Source organism: Anomalospiza imberbis, chromosome 5 (assembly GCF_031753505.1).
Source record: "Anomalospiza imberbis isolate Cuckoo-Finch-1a 21T00152 chromosome 5, ASM3175350v1, whole genome shotgun sequence".
Classification (NCBI taxonomy): Eukaryota; Metazoa; Chordata; class Aves; order Passeriformes; family Viduidae; genus Anomalospiza; species Anomalospiza imberbis.
In genome coordinates, this window is record NC_089685.1 from 4,321,238 (window position 1) to 4,344,903 (window position 23,666).

General features: G+C 46.1%; 1 protein-coding gene across 2 annotated transcripts; it reads left to right on the forward strand.

The window, feature by feature from the left end:
* Positions 1-643: 643 nt before the first annotated feature.
* GATA3 (GATA binding protein 3) lies at positions 644-21,804 on the forward strand. Of its 2 annotated transcripts, none has more exons than XM_068189445.1 (5): positions 644-1,095; positions 3,707-4,243; positions 7,174-7,319; positions 12,723-12,848; positions 18,750-21,804. In XM_068189445.1, exons 1-5 carry the CDS (start codon positions 855-857, stop codon positions 19,032-19,034), a joined length of 1,335 nt encoding a protein of 444 aa, XP_068045546.1. In that variant the 5' UTR covers positions 644-854; the 3' UTR covers positions 19,035-21,804. The 2 variants fall into 2 exon arrangements, with proteins under 2 accessions (XP_068045546.1, XP_068045547.1); XM_068189446.1 differs by having other exon boundaries at positions 724-1,095; positions 7,177-7,319.
* Positions 21,805-23,666: the final 1,862 nt, after the last annotated feature.

Below are 23,666 nucleotides of genomic sequence, written 5' to 3' on the forward strand. Positions count from 1 at the left end.
TTTCTCGGTTGCATAGTAATTAATGAGCAATCAAAGTGACTCTGCGCTGCGCAGCAGCGAATGGCACAAGTTCTCACCGGCTTAAGCCACTGGAGCTTCTCAGGTGCAAATGGAACCAATAAAAAAATAAACAAACAACCGCGACGACTAAAAAAAAAAAAAAAAAAAGCCAAAAAAAACTCCAAACCCAAAGGAAAAGTAAGAGCTGGGCGGCAGGAGCGCGGTGGGAGCTGCTGGGCTCCGCTCTGAGCCGGGAGAGAGCGAAAGAGAAAGAGGCGCTGGGAGAGGTGGGTCCAGGGCAGAGCAGGCGCTTCCCAGGGATGGCTGCCGAGGGATGGGATGGGTTTGCTCCTGCCTAAAAAGTCAGGTGCTAAAGTTCAGAACTTCTCAAGTGCGTTTCTCTCCCTACCTCTCTCTCCCTCTCTCTCTTTCTCTCTCTCTGCTCCTTCCCTTTCCTCTTTCTCGTTACAGGTGATCAAAGAAGAGAAACATCTGCAACAGAGCGGAAGAAACGAGGGGATCTCGCTTCGTAGAGAAATTTTGCCCCCTGAGATTTTTTTTGTTTTCCCTTTTTTTTTCCTCCCTTTTAATTTTATTATCCCTTTTTTTTTTTTTTTTTTTTTTTTTTTTTTTTTTTTTTCCCTTGGAATCGATCGTTTATCACCATACCCCCAACTCCCTCCACTTTAAAACCAAACCTAACCCGAAACATCCCCCAAACTCGCCGAGCACTTTTCCCCGCCCTGCACAACTCCGGCAGCGTCTCCCGCTCCGATCTCAAGCCCTCCGCGCCTTGCTGAGGAGGAGGAGGAGGAGGAGGAGGAAGAGCAGCGGCGGAGCAGCGAGCGCGGAAGATGGAGGTCTCCACGGACCAGCCGCGGTGGGTGAGCCACCACCACCCGGCCGTGCTCAATGGGCAGCACCCGGACTCGCATCACCCCTCGCTTGGCCATACCTACATGGACCCCACGCAGTATCCTCTCGCCGAGGAAGTGGATGTACTTTTTAATATCGACGGACAAGGCAACCCCGTCCCGCCGTATTACGGCAACTCCGTGAGAGCCACGGTGCAGAGATACCCCACGGCCCACCACGGTGAGTGCCCCCGCCGAGCCCCGGCTCCCACGGGCCGCTCCCGGTCCTGCCCCGGTGCCGGGGGCTCCGCGCTGCCCCGAGCCCCCCGCTGCCGTCGGGCAGACCCTCTCCTGCCGCCGGGGAAGCTACGTCACGGGTGGATTTTGGGCTTGGCTTATTGGAAATAAATAAAAATTCAGGCTTCCTTCCTTTCTTTCTTTCTTTCACTTTCTTTTTTTTTTTTTTAATTTCTTTTTCTTTTCCTTCTCTCCTTCTCTCCTTCTCTCCTTCTCTCCTTCTCTCCTTCTCTCCTCTCTTTCTCTCTCTTTCATCCTCTCTTTTTATCTCACATCCCTCTTCCCTCTTTCTCTTCTTTCCCTCTTGCTCGCCTTCCTTCTGTTTCTTTCTTTTTCATCTTCCTCTTGATTTCTCCCTCTTGCCCCCTTCTCTTTCGCTCTGGTTTCTCCCCCCTCTCTTTAATTGGGTTAACAGTTAGTGTTTTCATACTGTGTTTAGTTTTTGCACGATTAAGCTGCTGTGGGGAAGCAAAGCAAGCTGGAGAGCAGGGGTGTGAAAATGACCCCGCTGTCCTCACGCTTGGGCTATTTAATTCGCACTTGGTGAGCTTGTTAGGCTTGGTACAAAAGTTTTGCACACATACCCAGGGCAGCACCATGGCGTGGGTTTAAAATAAGAAAGAAACTAAAAAAATATAGCCCGTGGTGTAATTAGGTATCAGACCTGGTGTGTTGTCCTGAGGGTCCTGCAGGAAGGTAGTGATCCACAGTGTGAATCTTGTTCCTGGGTCACAGCTCTTAGAAAGGAGGTGAAATACCTGGGGCCGATGGGGCCCAGGTCTACGGAGGGATGAGTACTTTGGTGCCATCTTTTATGAAGAAGTGGAGAGATTCAGTATTTATAGCTGGAGTTTACCTGGATGGTTTAGAAAATAAGGAAAAAAAATACCAAAAAAGAAAAAAAAAAAAAAAAGAAAAAAAAAAAAGGGAAAAGAACAGAGGGTGCAGAGGGTGGTTTGTGAAGCCGGACAGTGATCTCTGTCGTGGCAAAATCTAAATCCCCGAGGTTTGCAGTGTAAATAACCCCAAAATCATGAAGAAAATGGGATGAGCGGAGTGGAGATGGAGCCGAGCGGGTTCAGGAGACTGCTCCCAGCCCTCAGCAACTTGTTGAGTGTGAGCCTGCATTAGGCTCCGCTCAGTAACTGCATTGTTCTGCTATTAGTCCCTTTAAAACAATTATTTTTAAGGATCAGCAGCCTTTGTCCTTTCTTTCTTTCCTTCCCTTTTAATTTCTTTTTTTTTCCCAATATATCAGCACAAAGTGGAAATGCGGTCTCTCTGATCTAGCCTGAATATTATTTACTATGCTACTTCCTGGAGAAGATAATGAATCTTGACCCTTTCTGTTCGTATAACCCACCTTCTCTTCCTTTTGAGCAGCGACTTTCAGTATTGTTCACGAGTGCCTGGTATGGTGAAAACCAGTTTGGAGCTTTTCTAGACACATAGAAGCTCCCCATGCAAACATATGTGTCCACCCTATAACTATCTGTGGCTCTATGCATCCGTGTTTGCATCTCTCCTTCTGTACATTTAGCAATCTATATACACATATCATAATGCCTACAGAGGTTAAGGATCCCTAGGTGTCAGAGACTTTCCAGGCATTTATTATCAGACACAAACTTGCTTCCTTCCAATTGAATAACTGTGTTTTCCATCTTACAGCCATTCGCTCAAGTTGCTGTGGATTTGGACAGATTTAATTCTTAGCACGCATTTTTTTTTGTATTTGTTTAGCAAGGGCCGAAAATAATTAAATATACTAGGTGCAATACCTTAGGAACATTTATAACCAAAGGGAAAAGATTTGACTGCAGAAATCTAGTGGACTTTTTTTTCCCCACAAAGTTCAGGTCTGTATTTTAATAGACAAGTGAAGTGTCCCTTGTAAAAAAAAGGGTATGGAGCGTTTCTTTTGAGGAAGTTGGTACCCTCTGCGTGTGCCATATCATCGCAAAAAAGACCTCTAACATTTTTGTACAGTTTCATGGAAGAAGAAAAGACAAACTGTGTGGTTTGCAAAGTTTATCAGCCCTGTTGCAAAGGTTATTATCATGTCTGTGGGCATTTTCTGGTCTTCTTCGTTTGGCCAGAGAATTCCCAGGGTTTATAACTCACGGCTCTGTTCGGGAAATCATTTTCTAGCTAAGAAAAAAATATTTCTGCAGCCGGGACTTGGTAATTTCACGCAGGATCTTTGCTTCAAAGTATTCGTGGGATTGCCTGGAAAACGGAGAAAGTGAAGCAGAGCTCGCCAAATCCCGTGTCACAGGGCTGGCACCCTGCTTGGAGGGTCTCGACCCCAAAACCCGTTCCTCAACAGGACGGGAGCTGCCACCCCGTGCTCTTGTAGCTTTTAAAATTTCATTTTTTATGAGAAACAGGGTTTCTCATCAGATGTATTTTTTCTTGCTCTCCCCGGCATGCTGAGCGCTTTGGGAAGGACGAGGGGTGGTGGTGGGGGAAGCACGTTCCGGGACCCCCACGGGGGACTTTGCCAGGGTGGCAGAGGGATGTGACCGACGTGTCTCCGTGTTTTCTCCGAGCAGGGAGCCAGGTGTGCCGCCCCCCGCTGCTGCACGGCTCGCTGCCCTGGCTGGACGGGAGCAAGGCGCTGAGCAGCCATCACAGCGCTTCCCCCTGGAACCTCAGCCCCTTCTCCAAGACCTCCATCCATCACAGCTCACCGGGACCCCTTTCCGTCTACCCACCCGCCTCCTCTTCCACTTTATCCGCCGGCCACTCCAGCCCGCACCTTTTCACCTTCCCGCCGACCCCTCCTAAAGATGTGTCCCCGGATCCGTCCATCTCCACCCCTGGCTCCACCGGCTCCACCCGGCAGGACGAGAAGGAATGCATCAAATACCAGGTGTCCCTGGCCGATACCATGAAGCTGGAGTCCTCTCACTCTCGGAGCAGCATGGCCTCTTTAGGAGGAGCCACCTCCTCCGCTCATCACCCCATCACTACCTACCCACCGTATGTCCCAGAATATGGCTCTGGACTTTTTCCCCCCAGTAGCCTCTTAGGAGGATCGCCAACCGGGTTTGGGTGTAAATCGCGACCAAAAGCACGGTCAAGCACAGGTAGGGCTTTTGGCTTCTTCATTCCCGCTGCTCGGGAGAGGAAGCTGTGGGGGGGAAGGGTGGGGGGCAAAGGGATGGGGCTGACCCCTCGCTCCCCCCCGCACGCAGGGACATGTGCTTAAGCATCAGTGTGATGAGCAGCAGGGGCTGAAGCCCTCGTGGGGGACGCACACGACGCTTCATCTTCCCCACAGGTTGCTCTGCTACGTTTATAACCAAATTCCCCCTTGTCCAGCCCTGGCTGTGGATAGAAACAGGCCCAGGAACTCAAACCGCCCACCCGGTGCCGCGGGGCTCCAGTCCCGGGGGCGACCCGGCCCCTCCAGTGCCCACGGTGCGCTGCGGCGCCCGGGGAGGAAGCGAAACCGAGGGAACCGCAGCATTAGTGATCTCTCTGTGTTTTAATAATGGTGCTAAATCCCGGCCAACTTCCCCCGCCCGCCCTCCGCCTCGCTCTTCCCAGGGCCTCTTCCCATGCGGCGCCCGGGGATGCGGGGAGGGTTTTCCCCGGGGCGCTGCGGAGAGTTCGCCCACGCAGCCCCCAGCCCCAGCCAGCTCCGTGCCAGGGGGCTTGGATCACCCACAAGGAGAGTCCCCAAAAGTGTCCCCCTGGCCGTCTTTCCCGGGGGGAGCCGGAGGGCCCCAGCTCTGTGCGCAGCCCGCGGAATGGGGTGCGATGGGCTGCGCGGCTGCGGCTCCCGACGCCTGAACACCTCGGGCTTGGACGTTTGTGTGCGCGGAGAGGTGGGAGTGAGCCGAGGGGAGTGTGTTTGTGTGCAGAGGAAAGGGCGATTAGTCAAAACTCTTTTTCCCCCTTTTATTTTTTTTTTCTCTCTCTATTTTGTTTTTCCGAGGAGGCTGCTGCGGGGTTGCCTGGCATGAATGAGATCAGTTTTCAGGGTTTTTCCAGGGTGACATTTACTCTGTCTGTCTGAGCAGGGACTGTCTCTATTTAGCTGATATGTTTGAGCTAATCCAATTATTTTCAGACTGCTGCACGCGACAGTTGCATTGTTTATCCAGCGCCAGGAACTTTAATAGAGTCCGGATGCGGTTAGAGTGACAAAAAAACCCAGACCTGTATGTTTTGTACATGAAAGCAGGCGAGAGAGAGAGATGGGGTGAAACAAAAGAGAGGGACAGAGAGTCAAACAGCCCGGGAGCGGCTGCCCCGTTTAACCGGAGGGGAACAAAACGACCTGGGTATTAACGGGACGGGCTCCCCGCCTGGCCCCAGCACGGACCGGGTGCTATGTCCGGCGTGGGGACCGGTCTATTGTCGCCCCGGGCGGTGCTGAGCATCCCCCGGCCGCTTCGGCGCCCGCCGAGCCGCAGCTCCCGCCGGGGCACCCACCGGCTGCGCGGTATTTTCAAACCGTCTCGGCGCCCCTCCACCCTCCCCTCTTGTTTTCCTTTTGCCACTTTCTGTTGCTTTACCTTCTAGAAAGACATTGCGGTTCGTGATAAACCAACACCAGCAGCAACACCTATTTTTTTTTTCTTTCTCTCTCTTTTTTTTTTTCCCCTTTAGTAGTTGATCTTAGCAAGCTAGGACCTCTCAGACAAAGAGGGTTAGAGCTGGAGAAAAAGGAGGAAGGGGGTGATTTTGCAGGATAAAAGAGGGAGAGACGGCTGCAAATGTGTTTTTTTTTGTTGTTGTTGTAGTTGTTGGGGAGGTGTGAGAGAAGAGGGGTTCAGTGCGAAGGCTCTGGAAAAACGGTTGCAGTTTGTGGTTAGGGCACGGATGCCTCTTGCTCGAAGGCAGCACGGGCTGGGGCAGCGGGGAGCCGGCTCTGTGCTGAGCTGGCTCTGCTCTGCTCTGCCCGGCTGAGGTCTGCCACTGCTCTCAGGTGGGCCACGACTGACGTTAGGTACAGAAAACTTCCCCCACTAAACCAAAGATGCAACAAACACCCCCTCAACCCTCTCAAAGTAGCTGGGAGGCAGGGTCTGCACCCTCCCAGTTCCCTCTTCCAAGCTGGGAACTGGTGGGCTGGGGGAGATCTCCCGCTGCAATAGCCAGGGAGAGGATAAAGAGGTGCCCAAAAAGAAGGAGAAGAAGGAGGGAAATAACTTATGAGGCAGGCTTGGGGCTGTTTGCTATCCTAGATAGCCAGGATGGACCACCAGGCTGCAGATGTGGTGGGGAAATCAGGGGTGTTTCTGAAAGTTTTGGGTGGTGGAAGCTTAATTTCAAATTAATCAATAGCAGATTTTGTCAGAGTTGTTATGTATTGGCTGGAACTGGGGAGATGTTTTGGGGGTTATCGTGATTATTTTGGGGGTCCTTGATGTGGTTTGACCTGAGGCCAGAGGAAGAGCCCTCCAGGCTCATGAATGCCCCTGGGAGCTGGAAGAGTGCTCAAGGAGTGACACTGGGGTCCTCATACACATCAGAAAGGGGGTCGTGGACTTAAACTCTGCGTCCATTATTTTGGGTGTAGAGGGCTGGAGGCTTCTTGCAAAGCCTGCCAAGTCTTTTCTGGTGCCTATGGACACATGGGGTCTCCAGAGTTGTAGAAGCCCTTAATCCAAAGGTGAGGGGAAATTGTCAGCTCCCCCTACTCCTCCAAAAAGACTCGTGGGAGGAGTGAGAGCTTCTTTGGGGAGTCCCTTGAGCCACCATGGCATTTGGGTTGTCATTGTCACCATCCCTCTTCCCTGCTGCTGGGACACAGGCCTGATGCTGCCTGTGGAGAGGCGCTGGGGAGGGGAACAGGATCAGAGCCCACCAGACTGTGCCAGGGACGTCGTCCACTCATGGCTTTGGACCCTTGCTTGGAAATCCTGAGCTTGGGGGGAACTGGCAGGGTCTGGCATGTCTGGGTCTCTTGGGAGGTTGTGGGGTTTTTTTCTGGGGAGGGGGGGATTTCCCCAGCCTCTTTTATCTCTGCTTTCCCTAAGTGAACCATGTGCTCTCTTGTTTCCAGAAGGCAGGGAGTGTGTAAATTGTGGGGCTACCTCAACCCCTCTGTGGAGAAGAGACGGCACTGGGCACTATTTGTGTAACGCCTGTGGACTCTACCACAAAATGAACGGGCAGAACCGGCCCCTGATCAAACCCAAGAGAAGACTGGTGAGTCTCCTTCTGTTTTATTCTTTCTTCTTCTTCTTTTGCAACTTTTGCTTCCTATCTGCCGCTCAGGATGGACAGGGAACCTCAGCCAGCTCCCACTGGTCCCACTGTGTCAGAGGGCTGGGAGGGAGGGATGCTTGGAGAGATGGGCCCAGCTGCTGTGGGCCTCAGTTGTCTAATCCTCTTTCAAACTGCAAAACAGTTTTAAAAATCAATATCCAGGGCTTCTTGCAAACGAGAGCGGAGTTTTCAACTCCACACAGTGATTCTGGATGGTGACCTGAGGACAGTGACATGTTCCAGGGCCTAAGGGCAGGGTAATAATTTCCTACTGTCCAAAGAGATTATCAGGTACACAGGGTTTCTCCTGGGCTCTCCAAACTTCTGCCCTTCCCTTCTTAATGTGTCTCTATCCCCCTTGGCTGGTGGTGCCATGGAGAAGGGACCCAGACTGGATCCTGAGCATCACTGGGGCATCAGACAGACCTTGGTCCTGCAAAAACCTGGAACCATCAGGTCCTGGTGCCACTGGTACATGGTGTGGTCGTTTATGTCTGTGCCATCTGGGTCTCAAAAGGTGTCACAAGGACACGAGGCAGAGAGGATGGTGAGTGTGCAAAGCCAAGCATGTGGCCAGGCTACAGAAACTGGAGGAAGACAAAATGAGTGGGTAAATGTTTGAAATAATAGTTACAAGACTGGTGACTGTTCTAAGCACAGGCAATACATTACAGCATCCCCAGCGATCTGTTCATGCATTTCCCTGGAAGCCACAAAAAGGTCTGGAAGCTGTGGGCATGGCTAGTAAATGTGTTAAAGTGTATTTGGCAAATAATCAGGCAGACCACAAGGGGAAAAAATATATCAAGCAGGGGAAAAAGTTATGGTCCCTGCTTGGGAAGTTATTGAATGTTTCGAATCGAGGCACATTTGGTTTTGTCAGGATTAAAGACGTGGAAGGCCTCCTGGGGGCTGCCTAAAATGTGGAGGAAAAGTGGCTCTCACCTCTCTGTGGAATTTCTGAGCTGATGGATGGATCTGGCCAGTTTGGTGAGGCTTGTGCCCAGCATGGCCAGACCCTGCAGGCAGGACAGGGCTGGTTCATTCGTGTTCCCCTTGAAGGTGCTCACAGCTCTTAGGTCGGGATCAGCTTCCTCACCTGTGAGACACCCATAAAATTGTATCAGCTTTGTTCCCTCTGGCTCTGGGAAGCTTTTGCAGGGCACCTTCCCAGGAAGGGCTACGCTGTGAGGGGCATCAGCAATAACTCTGCCTGGCCATGTGAGTTTTGAGGAAGATGTGGGTTTGCTTCTCTACCCCGACAAACTTCCTGCGTGTGAAACCTCTCCGTGCCCTCCTATATGGGCTTTTCCCGTATAGGAAAATGTTTGTCTCTCTCATCTTTCATAGCCTTGTTAGAAAAGAGGAAAAGCTTTCTAGGGAGGGAAGTACAGGCTGGAATTTTGATTTCTTTGGGCAGCTCTCTTGTTCTCTTCTCCTCCTCCCCCCAGCCCTTCTGTCTTAAACACACAGCCCTCGTTTTCTTTATTTTTTTTTTTTTTCCTCGTTCTCTCTCTATGTGTAAAGTTAACTTCCTAGGAAAAAGCTGCCGGATATCTGAGCCCTGGAGATAACTCCTAAACAACAGCTCCGTTTCCCCAGTCCAAACACACAGGAGCTTGAGCATATCCAAACAAGCGGAGGGGGAGGCAGAATAGGAAAGCGGCTGGAAAGAGGGGGAGAGCTTTCAAAAAGTGTCTGATGGAACCACGAAAGAATGTCCCGAGTCACCCTGAGCCCGGCACATGTAAAATGAACTATATAAATAAATACATAGTAAAAGGTCATTCTTGGGGAAAAAAAAAAAAAAGAGGAAGAAAGAAAAGAAGTAAAGAGAGAGCTTGTCTTGCATTATCGCTCCAATCTTTGGGCATTTTAGTTAAGGTTACAAAAAGTTCCCCTTCTTTAAATGCGGCCTTTGCTAAATGTGAAATTTGATTTTTCTACTTCCCCCACCCCACCAACTCCCCACTCCCAGCACTGCCTGGGAAAAAGAAAAAAAAAAAAAGAGAAACGTCCCTGATGCTGTTTGCACCTATATTAATTTCCCTTGCTAACCTCTGAAAAAAAAAGGCACCAGAGCTGGTCTTGCATTTGCATTTTCTGTGCCTGGATGTGGACGTGCATGTAGCTGTGGCTTGACTGGATCTCTCCTGCTGTGAAGGCAGACGGGCTGGTCAAGGCTGTGGATGGAGGCTGAGGGTGGGGATCCAGCTCCTTCCCTCTGCCACAAGTTTCCTGCGTAACCTCGGGCTGGTTTCATAGGCTCTGATCACAGCTGCGCTGAAACTAATGATAGAATTTGATGGGTGGGAGAGAGAAGGCAAAGAAATTCTTAGATGCTGAGAACCCAGCCCAAGCCTTGTCAAATTCAATGGGCATCTTTGTGAGAGTGTCCTTTAGGTGACAGGGATGAAGTCTTGCCGGGTGAGGGGACTCAGACAGCTCTGCTTCATCTCGAGAAGGAAGGTGGAAGACCTGGAGATGTTGGCATAGGGACCAAGAATAGGCAGGTGGTACCACACCATCAATGCCTGAAAAGTCTTCCCTCCTCCTGGAGGCCTTTCCTGTCTCTGTCACAGGCAGTGGCAGCCCCATTGCTGCTGAGATAGGATCTTCCTTTAGTTTTTTTCCCATACCCTGCTCATGCAGATGTAGAGCTCTCCGTTTCCATGTCAAGCCAAGCTGGTTTTGGAAGGATTATAGCCAATTTCTCAGCAGGTCCATGCACAGGCAATCTTATTTTAGGAAAATGATGCTTGGAGCTTTGTGGGTAAATGCAGACACTGAAAATGCCCCTTAATTAAGCATCTTTATTAGTACTTGGTTCCTCCAACCTCTTCAATTTCACCTTTTCATCACTGCTAATGCTTGTGAAGTTGTGCCTTTGCTCACCGGCAGCTGTGCCATGGGCTGTGGCCCTATAGATGATATGGGGCAGCTAATTAGTCATCCCATTACTGACATGGCCAGGACCGAGTGGTTGATTAGCGTCAGTGGATGCCATTGCTGGGAGCTTTACAATAGCGTTATTATTCATTGTTTCCTGCCCGCTGCCTGTGTCTCCGGTAGAAGTTGGTACAGCATAAAAGGTGCAGCCTGGGACCAAAAGAGCTTAAAATACTCAGCTAATGATGCTGAATTTTTGCAAGTGAAACACAGTAGTTGGAAATAGTTTAAGAGAAGACAGTAGATGTTGTGATTTATTTGCTTATTTAATGTCAGAATGTGTTTGAAGGCAGCGAGGTGGTGACCAGGCGTGTCTTTTGAATGCGCTTGCTGTAAGAGGAATTACGGCAAGCGCTGTGTAGAAACCCCAAATATCTTCAAAGGAGATGTTTCCCCTGTGTGGGCTGAGCCAAATATCACTGGTTTTTAGAAATTTCCTTAGGCTTGATTTTTGGGTCTGATAAAGGCAAAGCTGCCACCAAGAGACTCCATCCAGCCTCGTGCCCCTCCAAGCCATGCGTGCCGAGTGTCTGGAGTTGGGGGCCAGAGAGCTGCAGACTCTTCTCTAACTCTTTAGCAAGAACCTGGCTTTGAAAGCTGTTGTCTCCATGCTGCCTTTGGAACACATCTCATTATCCTGGTGATTTTGAAGGGAACCCATTTTGGGTCCATGGCGTGGTCAGGAGGTGTGTGTGCATCAGTTTGGGGCTCTGCTCTTCATGGTGGGATGCTTCATCTTCTCTGCTGGTCCTGGGATATTTTCAAGTCCTTTGTGCTGTCCCCAGCTCCTGCTTGTCACCAGCAAGGAGAAGTCAGCTAAAGGCCTCCTTGGGACTGGCTTGGTTCAGAGTGGTTTATGGTCGGGCAAAATGGAACCGTCCCTACTGGCAGCCTGAGAGAGCCACTCGCTGTCAGATAAGCCACTTTGTGATGCTTCCTAGTGCTCATGGGTATTGTCTTATTTACTTTTTAGACAGTACTTTTTGTCTAATTAAAAGAAAAAAAAAAAATCCTCCCCTATCTAAAGCAAAACCAACCCGTCCTCTCTCCACCTACGCCGCATTCAATTATGATTAAAATTGCAACATGATCTAACAAGAGTTGGTATTAATGCTAAGGCTGTGCCAGTGTCCATGTTTGCATTTTGGGTTTGTTGTACGGTATCCAAAGATGCGGTATTTTCTTTTTTTTTTTTTTTTTTCCTAAATGTTGGATGTGCTACAGTGTGCGGCTGTGTGGGGTGAGGGGTAAATTTGAAACAGTAAGAGCACAAAAGAGAGCATTAAAGGCTCAGTTCTGCAAGGTGCCAAGCATTGCTATGATCTGGCAAATCGCTTAAGCACATGTTTTAACTTTAAGCACATGAGCAGTTCCATTGAAAGCAATGCATTGGGATGAAATCAGAGCTCTGGGACCATGTCATATTGATGAAGAATAGATAGGATGAGGATCTAAAGGTCCTTTTTTTTTAGGAGCTGTAGGCATTTACACACACGCAAACACACATATGCGCTCACACAGCAGTCTGAAAACTCCTGCTCCTCCTTCAGAGGCAGAAGGACAATTTGTTTGCTAAAGTTACAGTTTTTAAATGATAAGTACGAATTTATGCATGTGAAAGAAGAGCAACTTTACTAAATTTGACTTTGCTAAGTCATTATCACAGCTAACAAAAAAGCTTCTGTATACACTTTGCCATGTAGATTTTTTTTCTTGTTCCTACCCCTTTATGAAACGGTAAATTCTTCTTTCAGGCTTGTTACCAATCCTTAAATAAACATGAAGGTTTGGGCTGAGAAAAGGGTATAATTAAAAAGCTGGGATTCTTGCTCTTTGCCACAGTGTTATTTCCGATCTGGAGCCGGTCTCCTTTGAAGCTGAGCTGAGCTTACGGGACCGGGCTGTGCTTGCGGTCGGGCCCGGCCAGCAGCTGCCCACCTGGGTCTCACCCGGCGCTCGCTGGAGCCGGAGTGACTCACGCCCTTGACTCCAGCAATTGTCAGTTCAGGCCCTGACTGCTGAATTAGACCCCTGGGGGGTCTGGGAGAATTAAGATGGAAAGACATGTTGGCATTTAAATAACATTTTCCCCTCTGGAATGGGCTGTGCCAGCGCTGCTAATTTTGATGAGTTCTATCAGAGGTTTAGCACTCACTTTTAGGATGCCCTTTGGCACCTGATTCAGTTCACATATAATTTGGGATTAAAGTACCTTGGGGATTTTTTTCACAATTATTATTTGTTCTCACAAGTCAGTTTCTGGAGGCCTCTGCTGATGTGCGTCAGTCTTGCAGGGTTGATGTTTTCTTTCTCAGAAATTTTGCTGATTGCATTTTTTTTTTTTTAACATGGGTGTTTTTCTCTTCCTCTCTTCTCTTTCCCATCTTCCCGCAGTCTGCAGCCAGGAGGGCGGGCACGTCCTGTGCAAACTGTCAGACCACCACTACCACCCTGTGGAGGAGAAATGCCAACGGCGATCCCGTCTGTAATGCCTGTGGGCTCTACTACAAGCTGCACAATGTAAGTGTGACTGTAATACTCAATAATGGGGCCTCAGCTTTGGTGCTCAATGATCCAAACTCTTCCTTAACTTGAGGATTTGCAGTCTTGGGTGGTGCTGAGACCTCTGTTATCCCTTTGGGGACCTTGGGGTTTGGAGCGATGAGTCGTCAGCCTTTCAAACGTAGCCTATCCGACTTGGGGAGGTATAAAATAAGGCTGCCAATGGGTAATGTTAGAGCTTTTCCTTGCCTGAGCCAAGAAGGGACAGGTAGGTAAACACAGAGAGACATTATCTGCTGCTGACTGGGCTCAGAGAGTTGGAAAAGACAACATATTGTCCTGCAAGCCGGTACCCTTCGTATGCGTAGCTTGGTTCCTCCAGCAAATACAAACTCTGGAAAAAAAGAAGTATGTGCCAGAAACTATTTAGATCATTCTTGGGTTTGTGGCTGCCTTTGTCCTGTCCCCAAAGATGATTTATTTAGGCCCTGTGTTTGTGCTGGTTGATGCAAACTAGTCCCAAACCAAAAAAGGACTTGATTCAGTTAGCGGGTTGCAGAGTTTGCTTAACCTGTGATGTGAATTTCAAAGCATCTGTCATGGAAGGGAAGGAGAAATGAAATGAAATGGCTGGCAGATTTAATCTAATATCTCCATGCAAAACCAGCTTGCAGGAACCAGGGTCATGTGCCCCAGGGAAAGAGTTAAAGGGACCTGAAAAGTCTTCTACTGAATAATACTGCTAATAAAGGAGACTTAAGACTGCTCCTGTTCCTCTCATTCCACATGTGGCATTAGAATAATTATTATGTCAAAAGAAGGAAAAGACTTGCAATTTCTCTGCTTTGATATATTTTTTTCCACTAGTGGTTGATTGCTTTGTGTTTAGTTTGGAAATCTGGGGCTATGTTTTGCCTTTATGTCCACCCATGGAAACACATCAAAGATGTATCGGGTTTTGCCGCTGTGCTCTCAGGGTTTCATGGGGCATCCAACCCTTGTGGTATCTCAGTCCCTACCATTTGTTATTTCAAACTGTTTGGTTTCTTAGGATGAGTAAACAAGTTTGGATTAAGTAGGAAAAAACCCCAGCAAACAACCAGGCTAATTTTTCACCTGTTTCATGGGAGGCATCTCTCTTGGAAAAAAGGAAAATGTGTTTACCTTTTAGTGGGCAGGTGTCTCAGCACGTTTTGAATCTCATGTAGCAAGTAAAGCTTGTCATCAAACTCTCAGTGTGATCACTGCAAACACAGTGGGCTGGACCCACAGTGAAAACTCTCAGAATATCACGAGAAAATATTCTGTTTGGTATTTCCTTGGCAAGAAGGGATCAAGGTCAGCCAGCTTCACTGACAGGGGATCTATGCTTATGCTCTGTTTCCATTTTGGCCTTGTAACCACCAGTGGTAGGACTTAAATCAACCTCTAAGGAGCTGCTCCTCCTGTAGCCAGCAAAGCCCTCTGAAGAAAATAGGCCCTTCTCAGTTGGTGCTGGTGGATGCCTGTGTTTCAGTGGGGTGACTTCTACCTTTGAAGACAGCGTAGTTCCTCCCCATGCCTGCAAAAGATGGCAGGATGATGAGTTATGATGCGTCTACTTCCATTGTAGAAGTCTTCCATTGTAGACATCTGACTGGAGAAATCTCCTGAAGTGTTTAGAATGGTGTCTGAGTGCTGAGGCTCTCCAGAAATGTGCCTGCAAGAGCGCATCCTTTTCTTTTTTGCACTAACACTGCAAACCTAGTTGGCCTGAATTGACCTCTAGATCCAGTGTTTAGGGAAATGCCGATCCAGCTGTGAAATTTGTGACATGGGCCAGGCCTTGAGCACATTGGAACCATTTTCATATTCATTAAAAACACAAACAGCTGCTTAAAAGCTCAGCACAGCTACTTACCAAAGTCAAGTAGTGTCTTGCCTTATGAGCAATGCCATTAATGGATCCTGCTTAAATGAAACCCCCAGAGGACTGAGCTCCTGTGTGCAGCAAAATAACCAGGCAATGATACTAAAATCCAGATAAGAGTGGGTAGATCCTTTTTAATTTTAATTTTCTAAAAGTACTTACCAAAGTATTTAGTATTTAGTGAAGTATTTACTAAAGTATTTAGCTATGACTGTGGTGAGAAGTGTGGTCTTGCTCCCTGTGTGGATATTATGTCCTGATTTCCATCAGGAGAGGGGTCAGAAATAGCGAGGTTGATTGTAGCATGTCCCTCCCAAGCAGCTGTCAGCATGGATGTTATGCCAGTGGAAGGTCTTTGAATGCTTGGAAGTTGACTTAACCCTGTTTCAGGCTAGGCTGTAGCAAATTCCTGTCTGTTGTTTTATCCACCTCCCTCCCCATTTTTTCTTTTCTTTGGGCTTAATGAAATTTTATGGGACCTTAACATTGTTAGGATATTTTAATGGATTGATCTGCAGTTGAAACTTACCCAGACTTTATGTCCACACCGGGAACGATTGCAGTGAAAAGGCTATTTTTTTTCCATGGTGTTAATTTTTTCATGGAGCTATATCAGTTTGTTTTACTGTTGATTCCCACAGCTTAAGCAAACCCATTTGTCAGTAGGATATAAGCAATAATCATAATAGTCTTGGGGTGCATTTAGTGAAGCTGTTGGCATTCCTCCCACTGACTTCAACAAGAGCCGGCTCCATTAACACCAGTATTAACAATGAGTAATATTTCACATTGATACGGTGCCTTTCATCCCAGAGGCATCCCAGAGTGCTTTCTAAGATACAGACAGCCTGGAAGATTAACCCAACGTTGTAATGACTGTGTCTGAAGGATAAATCCACTTCAGTGACAGGACCTTATTGAGGTCAATGGCAAAATCCCATTGTCTTCAGTAAGAGCAAGATCAAACCTATAATGGTTAAGACTATCCCCTGGATTTGATCTGTTGAATATGAGGTTCTCATCCTTGTTATTTTAGTCCGTAGAAGTGGGATGAACCTTCTCACACTTCAGGGATGGGTGGGGGTATACCTTCCTGGAGGTGCACAGCAGGCTGGCCTGGGCCCGTAGAAGCGAGTGATCTGCCATTATTTTTGGTAAAATTTGGTATATAATATTTGGTAAAAAATTGGTATATAATATTTGGTAAAAAAAGGCCCCTTTCACAATACCCTAAAGCAGGCCTGTGTGTCCCGAGAGCAGAGCAGTCAGTATTTTGCATATGATAAAACAAAGAGCATAATTCTTGCCCATAATTAATTGGCTCCATCTGAAATTAATGAATTTCATATACATGCATTGGGCTGGTTTAATTTTAATTTAGCATGTGTTTGTCATTTTTATCAGAATGAATTTTCACGGAGAAGGTCTTCCCTCCGGGTCTTTCATTTCTCTACCCCAGTAACAGAGATGGGTTCTTGGCTTTGATGTTTTGGGGACCACTTTTACCCTGCTGTGAATGGTCTTTGAAGTCACTGGAAAAAATTTCCAGCTCGCTGCTTTGATTGTGCTGGTTCCTGACATTTATCAGAGTCTTTATCTGTTTGGCCCTTGGGTTAGTTACCAGCTCGGAGTGTGAGACCATTTACCATGGGATGATGTGGCTAGCGAACAGCTTGGATGGCAGCTCTGACCCCAGCTGTTAGGCTGGCCATGGCTTTGTCACCTTCCTGATACAGGGCTGGTGTTCCCATCCTTGAGTTTCACATCAAATCATGGCCTGGGCCATCCTGTTCTTAGAGATTGAGTGAAACAGGAGAGGTGTTGCTTTGGGGAAGTGTTCACTGTCCTGTGGGACATGACATCAAGCAAGGGTCAGGACCCTGTGCTTGTTCCAAGACACAGAACAGCCCCAGTGCCACCATCAGGCTTATGTCACTTTGCCACAACCAGCTCCCAAGCTTGAAACTTTGCTGCTTTAACTGGAAATTGGCTCTGGCTGCCCCTAAGCCTTTGTGTTGATCCTCATTTGAAGCTGGTGGGGCAGGGGCTGTGTGTGCCTCCCCAGATCTGAGCTGGATTTGTCAGGGATTGGCACTTCCTGGCCCTCCTCTAATGTTGCTGCCTGGTGGGGCTCAGCTGGGACTTCTTCCTGGCTTTGAACCTGGGCAACACATCCCTGTTAAAAACTTAAAACAGGCCAGGCAAAACTTTCCAATTCCAGTCATTTATCTGGAGCAAAGGGCCACCCTTGTGTGTGTATCCCCATTCCCTCAGTGAGGACAGAAATCCAGGGAAGCAAGTTATGTTGTGTTTGGAACCCACGACACTTTAAATTTTGCTTGTTACTGCCACAGGGCTGTTGTTGGGCTGCTCATGGGCAGATTCTTCCTTCCTACCTTTAGCTGGTGGAAAGCAGGGCTGCTCTCTCCAGCTCCCTTCATCCAGAGGCAGAGGAATCAGCCTTTTATTCACCTATTTTTAGGTGAGGTGAAGGTTCTTGTCACTGCTGGTAAAAAGAGCCTGGGGTCACAAATTCAGACTGGAATGACAAACCAGAGATGAGACTGGTCCTTCCTCTCCCCATAATTCCATTTTTGCATGTAGCAGGGAGCTCTTTTGTCCCAGAATTCCTGGGGAGAGAAATCCAGGAATGATTCTCATGCTGTGAAAAAGGGCCAGAAAGGAGCTGAGGAGCAACAAGTGAGACTTTGCTGTCATCTGGAAGAAGGGAATGCTTTGTTCCTTGTGCTGATTTAAGGTCTCAAGGACAAAGAGTTGCTCAGGACCTTTGCAGGAACACCTTTTCATTGTCCTTCACAGTAGATCCTGGCGGACAGTGGATCCATTTTTTCTAACTTTTGTAGAATGTCCATCAGCATGTGCTCACATTTATTATAAAAAATGGTTCTGCCTCAGGGTGATTTACTACCTTCTGCTGGAGGTGAAATCCTGCAGAGGAGCCAGAGCAAGACCCATTTACATTCTCAAGCCCATATTTTTAAGGTTGTTTAGGGACATTGGAAGCATAAATCCCTTTCCAAATGTGGTTTGTGAGAATTTCATGTCACCTGTGCTAGTGCATGTTTTGATACTGGCTCTCTACGCAGTATAGAATCATAAAATCATGGAATATTCTGAGTTGGAAGAGACCCACTGGAATCATCAAAGTCCAACTGCTGGCCCTGCACAGGACCACCTCAAGTAATAAGAATAATAAAAATTTCTTACAGTGTGTCCAACAAATCTTTTGCTACCATTTCCTAACCCTGATGGATGCATGGATGATTAGTTCTGCTGTGTAGTTTCAGGAGGAGAATTTAATGTTTATTTTCCCTACAGATATGTTTGTATGCATACAGAAAATGCTTTGGTGATCAGCACAGATACCTGTTTCAGCCTCCCTAAAAAAACCTGGAAGCCTTTAAAAATAAAATCATATTTGCTAAAGAAAACCAGAAAGGATGATCAGAGCAAAATCTTTGGAAAGAAGAAAAATAAGACAGAAACCTGTCCCTTTTGTGAAGAGCTGCCCAGCTTCCTAGTGGAGCTGTGAAAGCCTGAGACCCCTCACAGCACTGAAATGCCAGCAGTTCTTGCTGCTAATGGTTTTAGATCAGACAGGAAGCCTCAGGGTGAGACGGTGTCTGTGGGGAATATTTCCAGGAGGCAATGATTGGTTTCATACCTAAACACAATGCAATTACCTAATGTGCAGATAGTTGAAATTTTTCAGCTGCTGTGAATTATTCGCGTATGTTTTGCTCCTGTGTGGCTCTGCCAGCAATTTTCTGTTGTCTTGTCTTCAGAAATTTCAACTGAGCTTGGGATTTCCTGGAGGGGTCTGAATTTTGGGGTGGAAATGGAGAGGTTGGATAGCACATGGTGTGTACAAGGGAGAAGGGGGGCTATGACCAGCTGGTCCTGCTGGGCTGGGACATGGGGTACATGGATCCTATGGTGATTTGGGGAAAAGGGATGGAAGCACAAAAAAATAATTGATTTTTGTTTAGATTAACAGACCCCTGACTATGAAGAAAGAAGGAATCCAGACCAGAAACCGAAAGATGTCTAGCAAATCCAAAAAGTGCAAAAAGGTCCATGACAACCTTGAAGACTTTCCCAAGAGCAGCTCCTTTAACCCTGCCGCCCTCTCCAGACACATGTCCTCCATCAGCCACATTTCACCTTTCAGTCACTCCAGCCACATGCTGACCACACCGACACCGATGCATCCTCCATCCAGCCTCTCCTTCGGACCTCACCACCCCTCCAGTATGGTCACTGCCATGGGTTAGCAAGAGACTCCCCTGCTGAATGCTTACGGTCTCAAAATGAGATTTACTTTATATACTACTTGCATTTTTGCAGGCGTGTGGTTATGGGTCTGATGTCCCAAATCAAATGGGAGAGGGGAAAAAAAAGGAATTAAAAAAAAATTAAAAAAAAATTATTTGAAGGCATAAGAGAGAGAAAAAAAATTCAAAATGCAGAAAAAAACTACAAAAAGCACAAAAAAGGAAAAAAAAAGAAAAAAAGAGAAAAAAGTAAAAAAAAAAAAAGTTTTAAAAAAGTGATGTTTGCCACTTTTTAAAGGAACTCACTATGGCGTCTATGTATTCTTACCCACTGAATCTGGATACCATTTGTGAATAAGCCATTCAGAACTTGCATTCCCTATTGGACAGGATCTCTAGTGCTGTGAAAAAATAAAATAAAATAAAATAAAAAACGCTGAACATTGCATATAACTTATATTGTAAGAAATACTGTACATTTGAGGAAGACTTTATTGCATCTGAGGAGCTGTAAAGAAAAAGGCATGAAGGACTCCGAGAGAATTTTTTTAAAGGAAAAGAAAAAAAAAAAAGAAGATGGGAGGACAATTTAAAAACCAGAAAAACAAACAATGCAGACCAAGAGAACACGCGGTCTTATGAACAAATGGACCAACTGCCAGTCATGTCTTCTCCTTTTATTTTATTTTGGGTTTTTTTTTGGTTGGTTTTTATTTTGGTTTCTTTTTTTTTTTTTTTTTTTTTTTTTTTTCATTTCCGGGGAGGGGGAGGGGGCTGGCTAGAACGGTTTTGATGATGCATTAACTAACTAACTAACTAAATAACTAAATAAATAAAACCTGTAGGGAGATCATTCATTTTGGGCCACGGGCCTTTTACATAGGAGGTACCAATGGTGTCAGGCAATCAGTGTTAACATGCGGACATTGCCAACAAGGGGGTTTCAGATAGCCATTCTCCAGGTCTATACGCATTGTGAACAAGTTCCTGTAATTGTTGTTTGTATGTATAATTCAACGCACCAAAATAAGAAAGATGTAGATTTATTTCATCCTATTATACAGACTGAATGGTTGTACAAATTTATTTACTGCTAGTGATAAGACCTGCTTTTTTTTTTTTTTTGTTTTGTTTTCATATTTTTCCTCTTTTTTTTTTTTTGGAGAATAAACTAGATTAAATTCTGTTGACTTACCAGTGTTTTGTGCTTGGGGGTGGGAAAAGGAATATTTTTCTTTCTTTATTAATTTTTCTTAGCGTTTGTTTGGATGGTATTTATTACATAGTTATCACGGGTACGGGAATGTCTGTCTCTGCGCTCATGCTGACAGCCAAAGCAATGTTTGCAGTGGCTTGATAAAAAAAAAGATAAATCACAGAACAAAGGAAAAAAACCCTCAAAATAAATGGACTGCATGTTAGTGTAACCCCACTGTCCGGTGTGTGCTCCCTGTCCCTTGAATTGCAGCCCAGCCGCTGCCCCTGCTTGATTTTGGGCTCCCAGGTGGGATGGGTCCCTTTGGGTCTCAGCCAACCACGATCAAACTGATGTTGAGGGCAATTTGGGGCTGGGATAAGTGCAAAGGTACAGCAGGGTCCTTATGATCCCAGCCGCTTTTGAAAAAAGCAAAGGTTTTGGACAGGAGCTGGAAAAGCACATTCTGCTCTGTCACATTGAGTACTCAGTGATAGATCAAATAAGCAACAGTTGAGATCTTGATGTGAAATCAGGATGGACCAGGTGTGTTCTTCTCTTGGAGGAATAGGCAGAATCCATTATGAAAGGCTGGATTTGATGAGAGAAGAAAATTCAGAAAAATTCAAAGGCCATTAGCCAGTCTCATCCTGCAAGAACTCTCTTTGAAACAGTACAGTTTTAATGAATATTACTATTGGTAACAGCAGAGTTTGGCTCTTATTGTTTCATTTCTGGTCATTTAATCCTTAGGAATCCATCCTTCTTTTAGTTTTCAGAGTTTACTCATCCAGCTTCTTTATACTATCATAAGGGTTGAGAATTCACCTTCCAAATGAAGGGTTAAACCTCTTATCAAACCACGCCATTTGCAGGAGATTTAAGCGCAGTGTGATAAGACAGAGGTTACCAAGGCTGTGAGAAAATGCTTGAAAAATCCCAAACAAAAATAAAACCCCCAAATGTAGAAAACCTCAACAGACGTGACCTGCAAATTACTTTTATGTTTTTGATGCTGAGTGAAATATTTCACCCAGAAATATTTGCACTCCTGCCTTTCAATGCCAGGTGGATGGAAAAATATCATCATATCTGTCACAGCTGTTTGCACCCACTTTCTCTTGGGTGATCTCTGGAGGGAACAGTGGCATGGTCTAATCTGCTGCTGCAGGATGGTTCACACGAGCGAGGGTGTTGCATGTAAGGAATAAAACACTTCAAAACTTTCAGGATGATTATGCAGAGATCAGATAGTTGGTGATTTGGGAATGGGGGAGGAGGGGCGGAGGGTTGACCTTTATTTGGGCTCTTTCTCTCCTGTTTCAAAGTGAACCTGGTTAAAGCGTGTCTACCGTAAAGGAGGATTTGGCAAATGGAAGCGGAACAGGCAGTAATCGTTTTGTAATGTTGTATATTCTTTCCTTTCTTCTCTGTTGACACAAATGTGTAAAAAAAAATTCAGAACAAATGGTACATATTTAAAATCTTATGTTAATCACCTTTCTGCTTTCTCAATGAATATTTTGAGCATAAAGACTAAATGTTGAAATAAAACAGAGTGAAGAATTACCAAGATGCAAATGGAGATCTTGTTGGCTCCTAATTAATCATCTGTGAACTATAAAGCTATTTTCAATTAGCCTGACAAATCAAAGGAAATAATCATCTTTGCTGATATTAAGCTTGAGAGATTATTATTTTTTAATTTGCAATGCTACAACCTTTCCCTCCTTTCGCTCATCAACAGATTGCAGTTGGACTAAAATATTGATTCCAGGATCTCAGCAATGGCAAAAATTAGAGGAGGATTTGCATGGCAGATTTTTGCAGTCGGCAATTATTGTGGTTTTTTTCCCTTTTCTTTAGATGGAACTAGCTCCTGAGTTTCTCTCTCTAACCCTTTTCCCCTCAAAAGTTCTTGAAATACGTTCTTGCAGTTTCCTTCTGATGTTGTTTCACAGGTCTTAGGGGCATTGAGTGAAATGAAGCAGGATTGGGGCCAGCCCAGAGAATGAGCATCCTGTAAAGGACACAAATGGAGACACTCTGTCTGCATATACTCTAGGAAATATATACATTTTGTCTAGAGACTTCTTACATCAATTATCTTATATTTCAATGTCAGGAGGAGGATGAACAGAATCCCTAAGATCACATCCCCCCAACTACTACATAAGATGCTAAAGTAACATTAGTGTTCTATCAATTTCTCAATTAGTTTTTATTTTTTGAAATTGTATTCTCTTTGACCAAATTTTAATGTCCTGAAGGGTTTTGTTTAAGTGTTTGTGCTTATGCTTTACGTTTGCTTTGTTTTGTTTTGTTTTCTTGGGTGGACTTTTATTCCTTCTTTTCTTCCCTTTGATGACTAAAATCTGTTTTACAGGACAGCCTGAGAGCTGTTGTTCCTGGGCAAACACCTTGTGAATGGCCACTCTGCCTTTCTTCATTGCTGAGATTGCAGGGAAGAGCTGATGATGGGCAGGTTGGAGCAGGAAAACCCTCTGAGTCATGGCTCCACTTTGGTAATCTATATTGTGCAGAAAACACCATGGAAGTCATTAGTGGGGTCAAATCTTGTGGTCTTTTTGCAGGCAAAATTCCTTTTGGGAATTTGAGTGAGTAATAGCTGCTGTGCTGCTGTGTCTGTTGCAGCTACATTTTACTCCAAGCAAAACTCCATTGAACTCAGTGGAAAGACTCCTAATGAGTATTGCAAGGAGACTTGAATCAAGACATCCTATGTATTACTTTCAACCTTCTCACCTTGATTTACCCAGCCCACAGAAGAGGAGACTGAGGAGAGGCCTCATAGCAATTTACAGCTTCCTCACCCAAAGGGGATGTGCAGTGGCAGGAGCTGATGCCTCCTCTCTGGTGACCAATGACACGACCTGAGGGCATGGCCTGAACCTGAGTCAGGGCAGGTTTAGATTGAATATTAGAAAAAGGTTCTTCACTCAGAGGGTGTTTGGGCACTGGAACAGCCTCCCTGGGGTTGTGGTCACAGCACCAACCGTGACAGAGTTCAAGGAGTGTTTGGACAATGCCCTCAAGGCACATGGTGTGACTCCTGGGGCTGTCCTGTGCAGAGCCAGGAGTTGCACACAAAGATTCTTGTGGGTCCCCTCCAACTCAGGACATTCTAAGATTCCAGGATCTCAGTTAATGTTTTAGCTCTACTGTTCCCATAGTGGTACACACAGTGCACACAGCTGTTGTGATATTGAAGGGATATTTTTAAGATTACCAGCCTCAGTGCTTTGAGGTTGAAGAAAATAGAAACATTGCAATTAGCGCAATCTGCAAACTTTAAATTTTTATCCTGTGCTTTTGAATCACAAGTTGACTTAGGATGCATCTATACCTGCATTTAGGTTCAGATTAGCAACGTGTTTTTGAAGTGATTTACTCCAAGGTGGAACTACCACCTCGGA